At 42.0% G+C, this 22,108-nt stretch overlaps 1 protein-coding gene across 3 annotated transcripts in view; it reads left to right on the top strand.

Moving 5' to 3' along the window:
- The window catches only part of LOC133650328 (C3a anaphylatoxin chemotactic receptor-like), a 46,770-nt gene extending 27,590 nt beyond the window's left edge, over positions 1 to 19,180 (top strand). For all 3 annotated transcript variants that reach the window (XM_062047453.1, XM_062047451.1, XM_062047454.1), the window contains exons 2-3: positions 17,694 to 17,884; positions 18,177 to 19,180. In XM_062047453.1, coding sequence (XP_061903437.1) covers positions 17,699 to 17,884; positions 18,177 to 19,004 — 1,014 coding nt within the window. In that variant the 5' untranslated portion in view covers positions 17,694 to 17,698 and the 3' untranslated portion in view covers positions 19,005 to 19,180. The remainder of the gene's footprint in view (positions 1 to 17,693; positions 17,885 to 18,176) is intronic.
- Positions 19,181 to 22,108: the final 2,928 nt, after the last annotated feature.

Below are 22,108 nucleotides of genomic sequence, written 5' to 3'. Positions count from 1 at the left end.
CTAAAAACCATGTTTCAATGTTGTATTTGTGTTGTCAAATTTTGGTTGGAAAAAATGACCAAATTTCAATGGTCAAAACGACGTCACAACCTGATATTGAATAAACGTCACTAAAAAGCATGTTTCAATATTGTATTTGTGTTGTCAAATTTTGGTTGGAAAAAATGACCAAATTTCAATGGTCAAAACAACGTCACAACCTGCTACTGATTAAACGTCACCAAAAAGCATGTTTCAACGTTGTATTTGTGTTGTAGAAAATTGGTTAGGAAATGACCAAAATTCAATGTTCAAAACGACGTCACAACCTGATATTGAATGAACGTCACCAAAAAGCATGTTTCAACGTTGGATTTGTGTCATAGAAAATTGGTTGGGAAATGACCAAAATTCAATGGTCCAATCAACCCAACATTGATTAAATGTCGTCAAAAAGCATGTTGTTTCAACCGGAAACTTTATTACTTAATATCTCAGAAACAAAAACAGCGCAATCAATCATTTCAACGGCACAAACCTGGCACAAAGGAATACAACTATTTTAGTTTAAATTTGGAGACGGTGGCTGAACTTTGACCGAGCAAAGAATCTTTAATAACTGAGAAATGAAAGCAGCACAAACAGCTATTTCATCGGCACAAACGAATGAGACCATTTTAACAGAGTTTTACGTGGGGTGGGGGGCCAACTTCACACAGGTGTGTCGTAATTCTACTCAAAGCAACCAAGCAGGGTGCGGACAAGTACACAGTTTATCTACTTACAGTAACTTTATCTGCTTCATTCCTTCCTTCCAGCCTCCCCCTCACATACTCTTGATTATTGCACAATACAAAGAATGACTTAACGGAGAATCATTGATTTTCCCTGAATAAGGAGGCAAAAAATGATGATGAAATAAGACACTGGCAAGTAATGACCAGACAGCCGAATATTGTTATGATAAGCAGACATGCTCCATTACCAGATTCCTACTCAGTGAGGGGCAGTAACAAGCTACATGTAGCTAAGTTACATAGCTTAACTAAATTTTCCAGTAGCTTGGCGGTAGCTTAGCTACTTTTTTTTAAAGAGTAGCTTTTCCTGTAGCTTAGCTACTTTTAGACCCATGTAGCTAGGTAGCTTACATCAAAGCTACAAGCTACAAAGAGAGAAAATTGACTGCGAATCCAGGCCAAAAAATATGGACAAAATCCAATGACCGGGATGAATGACAACTGTCAGGTTCAAACACTGATGACATCTATTAAACGAGACAAGAAGCAAAGAATCGAACAGAGACAGAATTCAATTTGGCTCAGTGAGGAGAGACGCCTGGACACTGTACCCTTGTACATTGTCTTAGCACGCTCTGGCGAAAGATTGTACGCCACCTCTTTTATTTGGACTTTTCCTGATTACAAGGCAACAGCTGTTTCTAAGGGACATGGGTCATAAACAGCCATCGCCTTTGATTACAGAACAGTTCAAAAGAAAAGGTCGTAAACAGTTCACAGAAAAGGTCGTAAACAGTTCACAGAAAAGGCATGGATGGGAGTCTGGTCCTGCTTCGTCTTCGCTTTTGTAGTTCTTGGGTCAAGACAATATTGTTCTGTTGATTACAATACATGAAAGAAACAGAAAACCTTCATGTTGCTTCCCCCCTACACAGTGGAGTTTTACAAGCCTTCTTCTTGGTAGGTTCAAAGACAGCTTTTGTCTTCTCGCCAGGAACTCATTTCAACACAAAGTATTGTGATAACTTAGATACAATTATTCTAACAACAACATCCATACATACGGAGAAAATCCAGGATGATTGGTTGGTATTCACATGATGGGTCACAGTTGGCTAAGGTTAGGGCAAAACATTACGGACTGGCCAATCAGAGGCAAGATAAGGCGGGTCATCAAAACCAGTAAGCAAAGTCGTAACAGTCACGCACTCATGTCACATGACGACGAGGGAGTCAGAGACAGAGGGACGCTTCAAGCTGACCACACAACAACAAGAAAAACATACTTGAAAATGGCAGAAAAGAAAATGAATTATTGAATGGAATCAAACAAATGCAGGACAAATTGTCCAAACAGTATAATCAGGAAACATGGATCAAACTTTGCAAACAAAGAATGGAATATGATAATATAATAAAGCAAAAGGTTGAATATAAAATTAATAGGGCAAAATTAAAGTTTCATGAATACGGCGAGCAAGCTGGAAAGCTCCTTGCTTTAAGATTAAAGAAGCAGATGACTAGAAATCATATATCTAATATCAAACTTTCAGATGGTAGTATTACTGTTGATCCCAAGCAAATCAATGAAACGTTTAGAACATTTTATACAAATTTATATAAGCCTGAGAAAGATTGTAGCATAGAAGCTATGCAATCATATTTAGACGCAATACAACTGCCATCCTTATCAGAGCATGACATAAAATTTCTGGAGGAACCTATACAATTAATGGAAATTCAAAAAGCTATAAATTCATTTGCAAAAAATAAATCTCCTGGCCCTGATGGCTACAATACAGAATTTTATCAAATATTCAGTGAGGATTTGTCTCCTCTATTATTACAAATGTACCAATCTTCATTTAATAAACAATTGTTTTCTCCAACTTTAAATTTTTCTCATATCTCATTGATACATAAAAAGGATAAAGACCCATTGAATTGCAGTAATTATCGTCCTTTATCCCTGGCCAATATGGACAATAAAATATTGGCAAAAATCTTAGCCACACGATTATCAAATGTAATGGGAAAATTAATTCATACTGACCAAACTGGCTTCATGGTAGGTCGACAATCTTCAGACAATACAAGGAAATTGTTTAATCTTATTTACTATGCTAGAAGTCTCCCTTTTCCCACAGCAGTATGTACTGTTGATGCGGAGAAGGCTTTCGACCGCATAAACTGGTCATTTATGTTTTGCACATTACGTAAATTTGGATTTGGAGATAATTTTATACAATGGATTAAGATGCTTTATACAAGACCCATGGCATCAGTCAAAACCAATAATCATATTTCAGAACCTTTTTCGTTAAAAAGAGGAGTAAAACAGGGATGTCCTGCATCTGGATTATTATTTAATTTGGTTATTGAACCCTTAGCTGCAAAAATAAGAAGTGAAAATAATATTCATGGTATAAAAATTGGCTCTCAGTATAATAAGCTGTCGATGTATTGTGACGACATAATTCTCTACCTGTCACATGTTAACTCCTCTCTTCACTATATCAATAATGTCATTACTGAATATGGCTGTTTATCAGGGTATAAAGTCAATTGGGACAAATGTGAAATATTACCACTTAATAAACACTGCAAGAAATCACAAGTTCAGAACTCCAAAATTAAATGGAAAGAGGCAGAAATCATATATCTAGGACTACATATTACACCAAACCTTTATGCAAGTAGAGATCTAAATCTTAAACATTTAAAAAATAAGATAGAATCCATAATGGAACGCTGGTCACGTCTCCAAATATCACTTTGGGGTCGTGTGAACATAGTAAAAATGAGTATACTGCCAGCAGTTAATTATATACTGAAAATGATGCCTGTCCTAATTAATAAAAGTTGGTTTAAGAAAATACATACAATGATATCACATTTTATATGGTGTGGAAAGAAGGCCAGATGCTCATACTTAAGGTTGTCTTGTACACAAGATAAAGGAGGACTACAATTACCAAACTTATTACATTATTATATCTCCTTCGGTTGTGAACAAGCAAGCCACTTATTTCATTCTTCTGCAGATAAAGATTGGATCAACATAGAAAAAAATATGTTAATGAATTTGGACATTGATGTGGGGAGCTTATATTATATTTAAAAAAATACCTAATGAATTGAGGCAGAGCCCAATAGAAGCCACCTTTAACATTCTAAAACTGTGCCAGAAAATACTAGGAATCAACCCAATGACATCTGTAAATCAACCGCTTTGGTACAATCCTAATATCATAATTAATAAACATGTGGTTAAATGGACAACATGGAAAGACAGAGGTATTACTAAACCTCATCATATTATTAATAAAAACTCTTTCAAACCGTTCAATGATTTAGTTGAAATCATTTTTTAAATTTTATCTCATTAAAACACGCTGTAAATAAATGCATATCCTCTGAAAGTATGTCTTTAAATAGCCATGAACTGGAAGATACAATTAAGAAATTAATTAAACTATTTTATGGAATAATAAATGAACACCACACTAGAAATGCAAATGATGCATGTGTTCGGAAATGGATGTTGGACTTAAACATTTTCGATGAAAGAGACATATCATGCAATGATATTTGGAAAAATGCCAATAAGCCCTTTAGAAGCATTAAAGATAAACTGACTCAATTTAAGATATTGAATAGATTGTATTTTACATCTTCTCAGCTGTTTAAAATTGGTGTAGTAGATAGCAAGTTATGTATGAAGTGTCGGGCAGCTGAGGGAACTCTTGTTCATTTATCGTGGGAATGCCAGAGAATAAAAGAGTTATGGTTGAAAACAACAAAAGAAGCAATCACATTCCTTAATATAAACATCCCAATGACACTGCAAACTTGTATTCTTGGGGATCTCCATCAATTTAGTAACGTGTCATCAAAGAGTAAAAATGCTTTTCTTTCAATATTGTCAGGCTTGGGCGAATGAAGGGACTCAGATGCAGAGATGGGAGGTTCTAAATAAGGCTTTTATTTTGAAAATAACTCTTAACCTCCAGAGCAGAAAATTTACAATCACTATGAGTTACTTCTATGATATCAAAAAACGTTTCCAAAAAGGGAAAGAACCAAAAATCACTCCAACGGAGGAATAGACAAAAATACGACAAATATAACTGGCAACGAATCTGCTATAAAAAACTTTAACAAAAAGCGCTCCAATAGGAGGAAGAAAATAAGGACTATCAAAACTTACTACACTCAATATTATTCTAACAATTATATAAACAAAATTCACTCAAACTTTGAGGAAGGAAATGTTAAGGAAAAATCAAAACTCACCACTGCGGTTGAAAAAAGTTAAATAACAAAGGTCGCTCTGAGAGAGGAAAAAGTTAACTCAAAATTACAGCTAGAAAAACGCTGGATAAACGGACGTGGTCGTGGGACGAGGCTAGACAAGAACATGAATTTGGACGCAAGACAGGTGTAACTGTTCTAGGTCGGCACAATGAGGAGACTTTTTCCACTGTTCACAGCTTCATTTATTTTCCTTCCAACCTGCGGGCGACAATCAGACAATGTCGGTATCCCGTCTTTCTTTGGCTTACGCCCTCAGCCATGTAAAACTTTTCTGTGAGGGGGAAAGGGAGGGGCTCCACAACCCAGGAGGACTACAGGAACTCAGGAGGGACAAAAATATATTAAACCGCCCTTTCACAGGTGAGCAGAAAAGAGAACTATTTGGAGATAAAATTCACAAACAAAATATAATAAATAACAAAGGTGTATTTTAACTCCGTTACACCCACCCCCACTGAATGTTATCGAATTAGAGCACACACATTATAGTATACAAGAGACTGTCACAACACGAGAAATCACAAGGGGCCAGCGCAATGGTATCTAACACTAAATGTTTCCTGTAAGGATGAAGTGGTACGAAGGCAGCACTTATCCCTCAATCCATCAACTGGCAACAGGGTGCCTTCTGCACCCCGTAAGGCCCCATAAACGGCATAGTACTAGCTCACAATACAGGAGGGGGGGTTGAGCCCCCACAGAAGTGCAAAAATGCCAGTAAAGGCTACCTGAGTTAAGTCTTAATCAGTAAATGTCTGGAATATGGGTCGATAAGTAGCTTTAACATTCAACTCCTCCTGTGTCACATCTTGCCTAGACATGGTCTGTATCAGTCTGTTCACAGGCTTAACCAGACGACCAAATCTTGACCTGACGTGATTGTGTGCGTCAGAGAGGACAGAGCAAGTGGGTAAGGTCTGGTCAGATGTGAGGCAAGTATCTGTCTGTGTCACCTTTCCAGTAGTACAGTCTGGGTGTCTCGCATGAGGGGCAATACCTGCAGCCTTCAAAAACCTAGAGTCACCAGGCACAAACTGATCAGACACATCGCTATCAGGTGAGACTGAAGCCGCATGGAGGTCAGGGGTCACAATAGTTACGTCAGTGATGTGCATCCCCGATAAAGGTGAATCAGACAACTGTGTAACCCACTCCACGGTCCTCATTCTTGAATCCACAGCTTCTGGATCAGTTAACGGGGCATTTTCTTCATCCACAGGTGAGGTAGCGTCATTTCCAGCATCAAGGCATGACTCAGTCTCACAGAGAGACTCAGGAATGGATGACGCAACGCTGGACATTTCACTTGCTTCAATCACAGGGAGGAAATTGGCCAGCATCAGCAGGTTCCTGTGAACTACCCTCTCTTGTCCAGACACAGTGTCACAAATCCTGTATGTGTGTGTCTCTGAGTTCACATCCACCACAGTGTAGATTTTTGACTCCCACCGGTCGGCAAGCTTCTTTTTACCCCTCTCCTTTTTGTTGGCCAGAAGTACCCTGTCACCAATCTCAATGGTGGACCCCTTCACTCTCCTGTTGTATAGTTGAGCGTGTCTGCCCTGTTCTTTTTTTGCATGGTCTTGAGCTATCACCATCGCTTCTTTCAAATCGTCAGCGAGAGATGCCACATACTTATCATAACCTGTCACAACTGAATCATGGAGGACAGAGCGGAACAGAACATCAACAGGAAGGCGAGGGACACGACCAAACATCAGGTAAAAAGGAGGGAAGCCTGTCGTCTCATGGACCGCACTGTTATACATGAATGTCAGCGTCTGCAGTCGCCTAGGCCAGTCAGCTTTTTCTTCAGGAGACAACGCAGGTATCATACCACCTAATGTCCGGTTAAACCGTTCCACGCTCCCATTACCCATCGGATGGTAGGGGGTCGTGTGAGACTTCCTGACACCTGAGACCTTGAGGAGCTCACTTATCAGGTGACTTTCAAAGTTAGTACCTTGGTCGCTATGGATTCTTTCTGGGAACCCAAAAACACAAAAGTACCGGTCCCAGAGAACCCTTGCCACCTGCCTAGCTGTCTGGTCTTTGCATGGAAATGCCTGAGCCATTCGAGTAAAGTGGTCAGTAACCACCAAAACGTCAATAGATCTATTTCTGAAGTCTTCGGCTGACCAGAAATCTATACAGACTAGCTCCATTGGTCTGCTCGACGTTATGCTCTCTAGAGGAGCCCTTCCTTCAGGTTCAGCTGTCTTGCTGACAATGCATCGCTGACAGTGACGTACATAATCTCTCACATCTCTATCAAGAGACAGCCAGAAAAACCTCTGTCTTGTTAAGCTGAGGCTCCTGAACTGACCCTGGTGTCCAGCACCGTCATGAACACCTTGCAGAACCTCAGGCTTAAGTGCATCAGGAACAACATATTGAAAGCGCTTTCCCCTGGTTTTCAGATCTTTTGAGATTCTATACAACACGCCATTAATCACAGTAAACCTATCCCAGTGTTTCAAATATCTTATAACAGGGACAGACTCATTAAACCTCTCTCTCCTAGAAGGTCTCCTGCGCCTCTCAACATAGACATATACACGAGAAAGAGTCCTGTCCTCCAACTGTTTATCACCAAGCTCTTTTTCAGTGTAAGCAGGTAAGGTGTCTAGGCCAGGCGGAATCAACTGCGGCAGGAACTGCAAGACATCAACAGCACGAGCCCTTGAGCCAGCATCCCACTCAATGTGAGACTGCAAGATAGCAGACACATCCTCTGACGCGATACACTGAGTCTGCATGGCAAACGGACCGCATGGGTACCGGCCAATTTTGCTTGGTGGGGAGGGTTTCACATGACCACTAGATGACCTGAAGGCGTCCTGAACCAACACATTCGACATATCTACAGCTGTAGAGAGGAGACCTGCATAGGGTTCAGCAAGTAGCCTGCAGCCAACACTCTCTTTAACAAACGGCACACGACTCAAGGCATCAGCAACGTTGTTCTGGTGGCCTGGTACATATTTAATACCAAAGTCGTAACTCGCCAATTTAGCAACCCACCGTTGCTCACAGCAGTCTAGCTTCGGCTTTGTTAGTATGTGAGTCAACGGGTTATTGTCTGTCCAAACTGTGAATTTGTGGCCCTTCAACCAGTGACTGAACTTGTCACAGACCGACCATTTCAAAGCTAGAAACTCTAAACGATGAGCTGGATAATTTTTCTGGGACTGAGACAATGACTTGCTGGCGAAAGCTATCGGTCTGGCACGCGCTTCACCCTCTTGAATCTGTGACAACACAGCGCCTATGCCATCCAGGGATGCATCAGTTGACAACAGGAAGGGGCGTGTGAAGTCAGGGTGGGCTAGGACCACACTGTGAATCAATGAGGATTTCAGCTTCTCAAACGCTTGTTCCACTGTCCAGTCAGAAAAGTGCAGCTTCCTGCATGACATTTTGGTTTTATGTTTCAACGCCTTCATTTTCACACCCTTTAGCAGGTTAAAGAGTGGCTTAGCAATGGCAGAATATCCTGGCACAAAATGTTGATAATAATTTACCATCCCCAAGAATGATCTTATCCGCTTCTGGGATGGGGTCACACCATCGAGTTCCATTAAGTCAGCACTTGTCATGTGTACGATGCTCTCAACTTTGCTCGGGTCTGTTGAAACACCTTTCTCATCTATTATGTGGCCTAGAAACTTGACAGACTTTTTGAGGAGAAAGCACTTCTTAGGTGCCAATTTTAAGTTATGACTGCGCAGCCTGTCAAAAACCATTTCTAGGCACTGCAATGCAATGTCCTCATCAGGTGCAAACACCAACAAATCATCCAAATAGCACAACAGACTTAGATAATTTTGGTCCCCAAATATACTGGTCATCATGCGCATGAAACTACCAGGACTGTTGCAGAGACCCTGGGGAAGACGATTGTATTCATATAAACCCATAGGAGTAGTAAAGGCAGAATACTTTCTATCATCTTCATGTAGTGGCATGTTATAAAAACCCGAAGTCAAATCCATGGTACTGAAAAGACAGTTTCCTCCCAGAGCGGCCAAACAATCCGCTTGGTGGGGAAGGGGATGAGCATCCTTCAGAGTCCTCTTATTCAACCAGCGAAAGTCTGTGCAGATGTGGATGTCTCCATTTTTTTTTCACACCAGCACCAGTGGCGATGCGTACTCGCTTGTTGACTTTCTGATGATTTCTCTTTGCTCCATCTCACTCAGTACTTGACGCAGCTTCTGGTACTGGCTAGGAGGAACTCTCCTGTATGGGAGCCTGAATGGCCTGCTGTCAGACAGATGAATGCGATGCACAAAACCCTTTGCCTCCCCACAGTCCAGTTGGTGGCGTGAAAAGACATCTTCATACTGCAAAACAAGATGAGCCAGCCTCTTCTTACAATGTTCTGACACCTCACACGACTCAATGTCAATGTTGCACAGTCCAACCGACTTGAGCTTGTCTATCACAGAGTCAATATCAGCAGCAGGTGGCGTAGCTGATTGGGTGCAACTGAGCAGGGGAGCTCCTGAGAGTTGGGCAACATCCATGTCTTCAAGGGCAACACAGGAGTAAACATCAGCCAGTTTAGCATTGCGCCTCAATAGCACAGGCCTGTCAGAAGTGTTAATGAGTTTTAGAGGGACCCACCTATCTCCCCACATTGGAGACACGATCCTCGCAACCAACACACCTCTAGGAGCTGAGCGGGATGACGTCGGCTCAGTCATGACGGCGCTGCCTGGTGAAACCGCAATGTTCCTGGGTAGTTTTCCCCAGATGAGGTACTCACGACCAGGCTCCAGGCAGACAGCAGAGTTGCACCTGACTGTGCCGATCCTGTCAGGAGCATCCTCACCTCTCCAGGGGTTCAGGCCAGCCAGCATGGAAATGAAACATTCCACTTCTGGATCTGTGTGTGAGCAGGGACCAGAAACTGTTCTCCAAAACGAGTCACATCTTTTAGACTGGTGTAGAATGTATTTTAAAACATTAGTTCCCAGGATTAACTCATCCTGTTGACCAGGGACAACAAGTGTGGGGACCAGCATTTTACAGCCATACACTCCCATTTCAATGTCAAAAGCAAACTTTGGCTTCACACGTAAACCCCCACAACCAATAAGAGTCACATTCACATCGATTTGATTTTGGCCAGATAGTACACCAGTCTCCCTCAATCTCATTTCCACTGTCTCACTAATGCTGCAGGCCATCGAACCACTGTCCATCATGCCACCCAATGTAACAACCCCACCCACAGTCACAGGTGTGTAAAAGAGACTGTCACTCTGTCTAACTCTGTGAATATTCTGATAAACAACTTCAGAGTCATTGCAGGAGTCCTTGGTGGATGTGTAAACCGTTTCAGCATCAGACATGTCATCAAATAGGGAGTTTGTGTGAAGACCTGTACTGCCTCCCTCCGAATACAGGTCAGCTAGTTTCCCTCAGACTGGGGCTGGGGGGAGTTATTGGCAGTACAGTTCACTTTGGTGTGGCCAGGAGCAAAACAGGTGAAGCACAGTCTGTCAGACATGCAGTGGGAAATGGTGGTGTGGCGCGGATCATCACAAATTCTTGTTGCATGCTTGTCCACAACACTCATGCACATTAACATAAATAAGTCCAGTGCAGCCTCAGGGTCTTCCTCACTGCACACCTCGTTCCAATTTAAACAGGATATTTCATCAATAAAACATTCTTCATCAAATCTCTTATAAGACCTTGTAAAAATAATTTTCGCTTTAGGTTTAGGAACCCTTGTCTTTCTAGTGACAGCTATTGTGTTATGGTCAGTAAAACCTACAGGAACCGAGACTGCTTTGGAGCATTGGTCCGGACCATTTGTATAAATATGATCAATGCATGTAGCTATAATAATACCATCACTATTACTAACTATTCTCGTGGGAGGGGCAACAATTTGGGACAGATTGCAAGCATTTAAAATGGACAGTAACTTATTTTTGTTTGTACACTCCTGTCCCAGCCAGTCAACATTCATATCACCCAGTAAATAGATTTCTCTATTCTCATCTGATATCCTGTCAAACATCTCACATAACTCCTTCAGATACAGAGCATCAGCACTAGGAGGCCTATAGAAACAGCATACTATAATTGGTTTCAAATAAGGCAGATGGACCTGCACACAAATAGCTTCAATGCTCTCCCTCATCAAATCATTACGCACTTTGATAGATAAATGATTCTGAACATAAATAGCCACCCCACCCCCAAACCTGTTCCTATCTTTCCTAAAAATTGAGAACCCCTCAATGGCTACAATTGAATCAGAAAAGGAATCATCACGGTGGGTCTCAGAAATGGCAAAGATATGAATAAAATTATCTTTGATACCGTAATTTCCGGACTGTAAGCCGCACCTGACTATAAGCCGCACCAGCTAAATTTTGGGGAAAATACAGATTGCTTCATATATATGCCGCACCCGACTATAAGCCGCAGGCATTTTGATGTGTAATTACCGTAGTATATAGGGGTTCCTGCTACCACGGAGGGGATTGTCTGGACAGAGATGACTGTTTGGGAACGCAAAGCGTCCCATTTATTAACAATAAATCTTTCATTCATTCAATCAAACTTTCACATCTTTGACATGGCGAACAGCATTCGTGCAGAGTACGTTGTATTACCGGTAGTCAGTCTTTAATCATTGTGTCATCGTCTTCCTCCTGCGTACTAAAACCACCGAAATCCTCTTCGTCGGTGTCAGAGAAGAACAGGTCCAAAATGGCGTCGTCAGCCACTCTCTCTCCTTCGTCAGTGGAATCAACGGCTCCGGCTTCGTCAGCCGTTACGCCGTCCTCTTCATCATCACGACGCAGCAGTCCAGCTTTTCGAAAGCCGTTGATGATCGTGGATGTTTTCACACTTTTCCATGCCGTCAGGATCCACTGACAGACTTGAGCAAAAGTTGCTTTTCGCATGTGACCAGTTTTGGTGAATGATTTCTCACCGTTAGTCATCCATGCCTCCCACTTAACTCGTAGTGCCACTTTAAAAGCATGATTCACACTGATGTCCAGTGGCTGCAAATGCTTCGTTGTGCCCCCAGGAATCACAGCTGGAATAGAGTTTGTGCTCTTGATGGCTGCTTTCTTTGTTTTGCTCTCGTTACATGGCGTCAGTAACTGCCTCGGTCTCGCGCATCCTCGGCAGTGCGCGCCCCTGGTTACCGTAAGCCGTAAAAAAAGCCGTAAAAAAGCCGCACCGTCGTAAAAGCCGCAGGGACCAAAACGAGGGGCAAAAGTAGCGGCTTATAGTCCAGAAATGACGGTAATACACTCTACTTCCTGATACTTATTACGCAGGCTGCATACATTCACGTGAGCTAACACCAGGCCCCTATGAAGGCCCAGCTTAGTGCAGGACATAACAGTACTGGAAGTACTCATGACACAGGCCAAACCAAGATACTAAAAACACCCACGAAGGCCCATTCTAAAAAAAGCCAGGGGGTAACTTTTGGGTTCCCGATACAGCTGTCCATTTATGTACAGCCTATCCACTGTTAGTGCCGCTCTCTTGTTCTGGGCTCGGTTCTCTCTCATGATCGGTGACAGTGTCTTTCTCCTATCGTTGATCTCAGCCAGAAAGTGGTCATTTAACCAGAGAGAGGTCCCTTTCAGCTCCTTTCCTCTGCTTTTCACCAACTCTTTGTGCTTAAAATGCTCAAACCGAGCTATTATGGGACGGACTTTATTGTCCACAGGTCTGCCCATTCTGTGCACTCTGGAGAAAGTTATGTCTCTTACCACCTCCGGGGAGAGCTTGAGCTTATCCGACATGAACTCTCTTACAGTTTTTTCCGGATCGGCGTTGCCCTCTCGGATCCCCGAGAATATGAGATTGTCTCTCATGTCCCTGCACTGTACATCCAACAGTGTGTCTTTAATGCGCCTATAGTCCGCGGTAAGAAATTCGGTAGACCTCTGCATGTCAGTCAACGCGCCTCTCAGAAAGACATTATCCTTTCTCAGATCCTCAATCTCCTTCTGACTGAATTCCAGGCTACTTCTCAAATCACGGATGTCCTGCTGTAGTGCATCCAGAATATCCAGCTTGCTCAGTCTCGCGTTGATCGATTCCAATACGGACGCGTCCACCTCCATGCTACCACCCGGCTCACCTCCGCTATCGGTCGAGCCACGTTGGGATCGGTGTCTCCTGGCTGGTTGTTTGACTTTACACGCAGCCCCACCAGACACCTCCTTCTTGTCACTCTTTTTGTTGGTCATCTCAACTGTGACTGTCCAAAGACCCGGTATTCAAACGTGCGATCGTTAAAATACCAAGCTCAAGGCGAGCTGGAGGTTAGCGACTGGCTAGCTAGCCACCTGGCTAAAAACAAACCAAGCTAGCTAGCGGTCGGTGAAGTTTTTAAACAAACAAGGACACCTTGATCACTTTAGAATTGTCCATAAAGTGTCCATAACAGTATCCAGAATAGGTATCAAAAATAAAATATGGTATATTTGCGACCTAAAATTGGATATAAACCCCAATTTCTGCTCGCGGCAATGGAGAAGTTGACTTCAGACGTCACGTCACCTCCTTCTGATCGCTAATCAGAGAGATTCATATACAAGCGACACCCTGACTTCCTCGCAGGTTCATTGTTCGCCACCAGCGACCATCATGTTTCGTGCCAGCGAGTTGCTAAAATCACTTCTTTTCACGTTTACTGACGCCGCTATATTATTTTGGTTTTCATGCTGTGCTAAGTTTTACCATGAGCTCTTTGTGCGCCTCCAGCAGCAAGGATTGAGTTTTATACAAACCCCGTTTCCATATGAGTAGGGAAATTGTGTTAGATGTAAATATAAACGGAATACAATGATTTGCAAATCCTTTTCAACCCATATTCAATTGAATGCACTACAAAGACAAGATATTTGATGTTCAAACTCATAAACTTTATTTTTTTTTGCAAATAATAATTAATTTAGAATTTCATGGCTGCAACACGTGCCAACGTAGTTGGGAAAGGGCATGTTCACCACTGTGTTACATGGCCTTTCCTTTTAACAACACTCAGTAAACGCTTGGGAACTGAGGAGACACATTTTTGAAGCTTCTCAGGTGGAATTCTTTCCCATTCTTGCTTGATGTACAGCTTAAGTTGTTCAACAGTCCGGGGGTCTCCGTTGTGGTACTTTAGGCTTCATAATGCGCCACACATTTTCAATGGGAGACAGGTCTGGACTACAGGCAGGCCAGTGTAGTACCCGCACTCTTTTACTATGAAGCCACGTTGATGTAACACGTGGCTTGGCATTGTCTTGCTGAAATAAGCAGGGGCGTCCATGGTAACGTTGCTTGGATGGCAACATATGTTGCTCCAAAACCTGTATGTACCTTTCAGCATTAATGGCGCCTTCACAGATGTGTAAGTTACCCATGTCTTGGGCACTAATACACCCCCATACCATCACAGATGTGGCTTTTCAACTTTGCGCCTATAACAATCCGGATCCACAGTTTCCAAAAACAATTTGAAATGTGGACTCGTCAGACCACAGAACACTTTTACACTTTGTATCAGTACATCTTAGATGAGCTCAGGCCCAGCAAAGCCGACAGCGTTTCTGGGTGTTGTTGATAAACGGTCTTCGCCTTGCATAGGAGAGTTTTAACTTGCACTTACAGATGTATCGACCAACTGTAGTTACTGACAGTGGGTTTCTGAAGTGTTCCTGAGCCCATGTGGTGATATCCTTTACACACTGATGTCCCTTGTTGATGCAGTACAGCCTGAAGGATCGATGGTCACGGGCTTAGCTGCTTACGTGCAGTGATTTCTCCAGATTCTCTGAACCCTTTGATGATATTACGGACCGTAGATGGTGAAATCCCTAAATTCCTTGCAATAGCTGGTTGAGAAAGGTTTTTCTTAAACTGTTAAACAATTTGCTCACGCATTTGTTGACAAAGTGGTGACCCTCGCCTCATCCTTGTTTGTGAATGACTGAGCATTTCATGGAATCTACTTTTATACCCAATCATGGCACCCACCTGTTCCCAATTTTCCTGTTCACCTGTGGGATGTTCCAAATAAGTGTTTGATGAGCATTCTTTAACTTTATCAGTATTTATTGCCACCTTTCCCAACTTCTTTGGCACGTGTTGCTGGCATCCAATTCTAAAGTTAATGATTATTTGAAAAAAAAAAATGTTTAGCAGTTTGAACATCAAATATGTTGTCTTTGTAGCATATTCAACTGAATATGGGTTGAAAATGATTTGCAAATCATTGTATTCCGTTTATATTTACATCTAACACAATTTCCCAACTCATATGGAAACAGGGTTTGTATTATTCTTGTGTTTACTTTATGGTCTTTCGAGCGCCGTTGTCCACACCTGCCCTCATTTCGTGATTAGTGTCCCCACCAGCTGTTTTCGTTAATCTTATATATATATATATATATATATATATATATATATATATATATATATATATATATATATATATATATATATATATGTATATATATATATATATATATATATATATATATATATATATATATATATATATATATAAAAGCTCTTATATACCCAGTCTTGCCATTTGCTCGGCACGGGTACTTTGTTCGAGCTCCGCGTTGTGTTCGGTTCTTCATTAAGTTTTGTTGTGCTAGCCCCTCACTTCTACTTTTGTTGAGTCCCTGACTGCTACGCTAAGTTTCTCTGCTTCAATTGACCTTGTGTACCCCCGTGCATGTTCACTATAGCGGTCTCCATTTGGAATTTTTGCAGGACCTTTTTGGATCAAAAGACTCTGATTCTCCTGCCTGTCTTTGCGCATCCTGGGGAACACAACTTCGCAACCATGCGACTCAATCGCAACAACGACCAGCTACTGCACGACCCGATCTATACTGATGTGTAGTTCTGGTCTTGTCATCCTCGACCGGACAGAAGGGTGACACGGCAGTGCGGCTGGATCAAAAGAGACGTCGGAGACGCTTTACTGAACCAAAAGTTGCTTTGTTACAAGCGAGAGTCATTATACAGGACTGCAGTTCCTGGAGGAGGTCAGGTCAAGAAAATGTGTCTCCCCTCACTTGGAGAAGCCAAACCATCAGTTTTAAATTCCTCCTTCCTGTCTCTGTGTGTGTGTGTGTGCTAAGTCAGGAGAGCACATCTTGACTATAAAAGGAGATGTCCGTGTGTAAGTGTCTTTAAACAACTGCTTTAAGTCATAACTTAATAATAATAATAATAATAATAATACATTTTATTTGGTATTGCGCTTTTCAGAGTACACAAAGACACTTTACAGGATACAAAATTAAAATATAAAACAGCTCAAAGTAATAATATAAAATACAGGAAATATAAAAGCAGTACATTGTAAAATACATAATAACACCGGACATATAGAGCGTTTTCTATTCGGGCTCCAGTACTCTAGAATGCCCTCCCGGTAACAGTTAGACATGCTACCTCAGTAGAAGCATTTAAGTCCCATCTTAAAACTCATTTGTATACTCTAGCCTTTAAATAGACCCCCTTTTTAGACCAGTTGATCTGCCGTTTCTTTTCTTCTCTCCTCTGCTCCCCTCTCCCTTGGGAGGGGGAGTTGCTCAGGTCCGGTGGCCATGGATGAAGTGCAGGCTGTCCAGTTTCGGGACCCCGGGTGGACCGCTAGCCTGTGCATCGGTTGGGGACATCTCTGCGCTGCTGACCCGTCTCCGCTCGGGACGGTTTCCTGCTGGCCCCACTATGGACTGGACTCTCGCTGATGTGTTGGATCCACTGTGGACTGGACTTTCACAATATTATGTCAGACCCACTCGACATCCATTGCTTTCGGTCTCCCCTAGAGGGTGGGTGGGGGGGGGGGGGTTACCCACATATGCGGTCCTCTCCAAGGTTTGTCATAGTCATTCACACCAGCGTCCCACTGGGGTGAGTTTTTCCTTGCCCGTATGTGGGCTCTGTACCGAGGATGTCGTTGTGGCTTGTGCAGCCCTTTGAAACACTTGTGATTTAGGGCTATATAAATAAACATTGATTGATTGATTGATTGATTTACAAGACGGGACATTACAAGACACAGAACACTAATCACTGGTTAAAAGCAGATCTGAAGAGGTGTGTTTTGAGAAGGCTTTTGAAGGTAGGAAGGTCTGAGCAGTCACGGCCGTCGGGTTTGGGAAGAGAGTTCCAGAGGGTGGGAGCAGCCATAGAGAAGGCTCTATCACCCCAGGTCCGGAGCTTGGTTCTGAGTGGTGGGGAGAGGAGGTTGGCATCAGAAGAGAAGCGATTAAATGTTGGCATTGAGCTAGACAGGTAGTCTCTTCTCAAGGATAGGGCTATCACTTTGGCATTCCGAAGTCTTTAATTGGAGAAGTGACCCAATCCACCTGCGAATGTCAAACTAAGGGGCCTTAACTTATTATGTGCTGAAACTGAAATACCACTATTTAATTAAACTTGGTGGTTTGCATTCTCCAAGATGAATATGAACATTCACCATATGCAAAACATAATGAGTTAATTAATTTACTGCAATACAATAATAAAATTATGTTAAAACCAGGTCACAAAAGCACCTCCCCGCTGCTGATGTATACGTGCAGGAGCGAGGAAATTTTATTTTTTTAAATGAATTTTTTATATCCCTACTTTTCATTCCTCCTTCAGGTCCCATGATGCATCCGGGTGCCTCTGGGTCTTTGGCCTTCCTCAACTCCTCCCTGACCGGCCTGCCGGCGAAGGCGGGTGGCGGCGGCAGCAACATGGACATACTCTCTATCGTCCTCTACATGCTGACCATCCTGCTCGGCATCCCAGGAAACGCCATCGTGATCTGGGTGGCAGGCGTCAAGCTCAAGGTGGACGTCTTTTTTTTTGTAACCATGACAACACCGATGTCTCTCGCACTGAGGTGACCGTTCAACGTGCTGCACACGAGTCTAGCTCCGCCCCTTTAGGCGCACCAACAGAAGGGTCAATCAGTAGGCGTTAGTTTCAATGTTTATACATCTTTTGACACCATTCCGACTGACACGTTTTTTTGCATTGAATCTTGTTTTACTATCATTTAAAAAAATCAATGTTTACATTTTGAAAAGTGGGTAATTTTCTTGGATAAATGTCCATAAAAGAAATGTGTGTTTGTCTCAGCCGAACGTCCTCAACGTGTGGCTGGTCAACCTGGCCATCGCCGACCAGATCTTCTGCTTGACCCGGATCTTCTCGCTGGTGAAGAAGCTCTTCCTGGACCACTGGCCTTTTGGCGTCTTCATCTGCAAGTTCAACGGCTTCTTCAAGTACGCCAACATGTTTGGCTCCGTCTTCCTGCTGGCCGTGATCAGCGTGGACCGGGCGCTCTGCATCTGGCGGCCAGTCTTCACCAGGCGCCACCGCACACTGTGGGCGGCCAAGGTTGTGGCCGTGTGCGTGTGGGCGACCGCCGTCGTCTTCAGCTCGCCGTACTTCTTCTACCGCCAGGTCTACGCAGACGCCAAGAACCTGAGCAAGTGCTCGGTGGAGGAGGTGGGGAACAAAGACGCCAGAATGGTTCTCTATTTCATACGCTTCCTGTGTGGCTTCCTGGTGCCCTTCCTGGTCATCCTCAGCTGTTACATCTTGGCCGGGCAGGGCATTCGGCGCACCCGGCTTTCAGGGAAAACCCTTCCCCTGCGCATACTGGCCATGCTGGTTACGGCGTTCTTCCTGTGCTGGGCGCCATACCACATCCTGCTGCTGCTCAGGATGAAGGAGAAGTCCAACCCAATTGTGAAGTTCTGGCTCCCCGCCGCAAAGGCCGTGGCCTACTTCAACAGCTGCGTCAACCCGCTCCTCTACTTCTTTGTGGGGCTCAAGTTGAGGGGGCGGTCCAGGCAGTCCCTGGAGGGGGTGTACAGGAACGCGTTGACCGAAGACGTTGACGGACAGACGGTTCAATCTAAAGAAGACTCAGTGGAACCGAGAGGCGTGTCTGAATGCTGAATACAACACATTAAAACAAATAGACACCTCAACTTGTAAACATTTTTAAATATACCATTCTGCCGAACAAGCAAAAAATAGTCAGATTCCACAAAAGCAGTAATACGTTCACTCGCCAATTTGAGGTTTACCTACGGGGGGTAATTTTTCTCCACTGAGGGCCCCACTCTGAAAAATGAAAGCATGCGAGGGCTATTTTGATATTCTTTATTTTCTAAACCATCCATCCATCGATTTTCTATCGCTTGTCCCTCTCGGGGTCGCGATTAAAAAATATATCAAAAATTTGATTGTATGTATATATATATATATATATATATATATATATATATATATATATATATATATATATATATATATATATATATATATATATATATTAGTACAGGCCAAAATTTTGGACACACCTTCTCCTCATTCGTTATTTTCATGACTATTTACATTGTAGATTGTCACTGAAGGCATCAAAACTATGAATGAACACATGTGGAGTTATGTACTTAACAAAGAAAGGTGAAATAACTGGAAACATGTTTTATATTGTACTTTCTTCAAAATAGCCACCCTTTGCTCTGATTACTGCTTTGCAGACTCTTGGCATTCTCTCGATGAGCCTCAAGCACACCGGTGAAGTGAAAACCATTTCAGGTGACTACCTCTTGAAGCTCATCGAGAGAATGCCAAGAGTGTGCGAAAAAGTAATCATAGCAAAGGGTGGCTATTTTGAAGAAACTAGAATATAAAACATGTTTTCAGTTATTTCACCTTTCTTTGTTAAGTACATAACTCCACATGTGTTCATTCATAGTTTTGATGCCTTCAGTGACAATCTACAATGTAAATAGTCATGAAAATAAAGAAAACCCATTGAATTAGAAGGTGTGTCCTAATTGCTGGCCTATACTATGTGTGTGTGTATATATATATATATATATATATATATATATATATATATATATATATATATATATATATATATGGATATATATATATATATATATATATATATATATATATATATATATATATATATATATATATATATATATATATATATATATATAATTGTTTTATTTTTTTTAATTATTATTATTATTTATTTGTTTTGTTTTTTTGAAGGAGAACCACTTAGGTATATCATATTGTTGATGTAGATGCCCATATCTGTACAGATTTTCTTTAGAAATGAGAAATGTTGGATACTTTTCTTGTTGCCTTATTTGTATTTGACTTTATTACAAATTAGATGCAGGTGTACTGAATAACACCGTGGCCAATAACAGTATAAGGTACAAACCCCATTTCCATATGAGTTGGGAGATTGTGTTAGATGTAAATACAAACGGAATACAATGATTTGCAAATCCTTTTCAACCCATATTCAATTTAATGCACTACAAAGACAATATATTTGATGTTCAAACTCATAAACTTTATTTTATATTTTTTTGCAAATAATAATTAACTTAGAATGTCATGGCTGCAACACGTGCCAAAGTAGTTGGGAAAGGGCATGTTCACCACTGTGTTACATGGCCTTTCCTTTTAATAACACTCAGTAAACGTTTGGGAACTGAGGAGACACATTTTTTAAGCTTCTCAGGTGGAATTCTTTCCCATTCTTGCTTGATGTACAGCTTAAGTTGTTCAACAGTCCGGGGGTCTCCGTTGTGGTATTTTAGGCTTCATAATGCGCCACACATTTTCAATGGGAGACAGGTCTGGACTACAGGCAGGCCAGTCTAGTACCCGCACTCTTTTACTATGAAGCCACGTTGATGTAACACATGGCTTGGCATTGTCTTGCTGAAATAAGCAGGGGCGTCCATGGTAACGTTGCTTGGATGGCAACATATGTTGCTCCAAAACCTGTATGTACCTTTCAGCATTAATGGCGCCTTCACAGATGTGTAAGTTACCCATGTCTTGGGCACTAATACACCCCCATACCACCACAGATGCTGGCTTTTCAACTTTGCGCCTATAACAATCCGGATAGTTCTTTCCCTCTTTGGTCCGGAGAACGTCCACAGTTTCCAAAAACAATTTGAAATGTGGACTCGTCAGACCACAGAACTCTTTTCCACTTTGTATCAGTCCATCTTAGAAGAGCTCAGGCCCAGCAAAGCCGACTGCGTTTCTGGGTGTTGTTGATAAACGGTTTTCGCCTTGCATAGGAGAGTTTTAACTTGCACTTACAGATGTAGCGACCAACTGTAGTTACTGACAGTGGGTTTCTGAAGTGTTCCTGAGCCCATGTGGTGATATCCTTTACACACTGATGTCGCTTGTTGATGCAGTACAGCCTGAAGGATCGAAGGTCACGAGCTTAGCTGCTTACGTGCAGTGATTTCTCCAGATTCTCTGAACTCTTTGATGATATTACAGACCGTAGATGGTGAAATCCCTAAATTCCTTGCAATAGCTGGTTGGGAAAGGTTTTTCTTAAACTGTTCATCAATTTGCTCACGCATTTGTTGACAAAGTGGTGACCCTCGCCCCATCCTTGTTTGTGAATGACTGAGCATTTCATGGAATCTACTTTTATACCCAATCATGGCACCCACCTGTTCCCAAATTGCCTGTTCACCTGTGGGATGTTCCAAATAAGTGTTTGATGAACATTCCTCAACTTTATCAGTATTTATTGCCACCTTTCCCAACTTCTTTGTCACGTGTTGCTGGCATCAAATTCTAAAGTTAATGATTATTTGCAAAAAAAATGTTTTTTATCAGTTTGAACATCAAAAATGTTGTCTTTGTAGCATATTCAACTGAATATGGGTTGAAAATGATTTGCAAATCATTGTATTCCGTTTATATTTACATCTAACACAATTCCCCAACTCATATGGAAACGGGGTTTGTATATATATATATATATATATATATATATATATATATATATATATATATATATATATATATATATATATATATATATATATATATATATATATATCAGACCTGGGCATTTTGCGGCCCGCGGGCCACATCCGGCCCTTTGTGCGTCCCTGTCCGGCCCGCGTGAGGCCAATCATAAATTACAAAATACATTTTAAAAAGTATCTATGTCGAGTGTGCAATACAACAGTGCTGCTTTT

The sequence above is a fragment of the Entelurus aequoreus genome, linkage group LG05, assembly GCF_033978785.1.
Source record: "Entelurus aequoreus isolate RoL-2023_Sb linkage group LG05, RoL_Eaeq_v1.1, whole genome shotgun sequence".
In the NCBI taxonomy this organism is placed as follows: domain Eukaryota; kingdom Metazoa; phylum Chordata; class Actinopteri; order Syngnathiformes; family Syngnathidae; genus Entelurus; species Entelurus aequoreus.
Note: the sequence above shows the minus strand (reverse complement) of the source record. Positions and strands in the feature narration are given on the sequence as shown.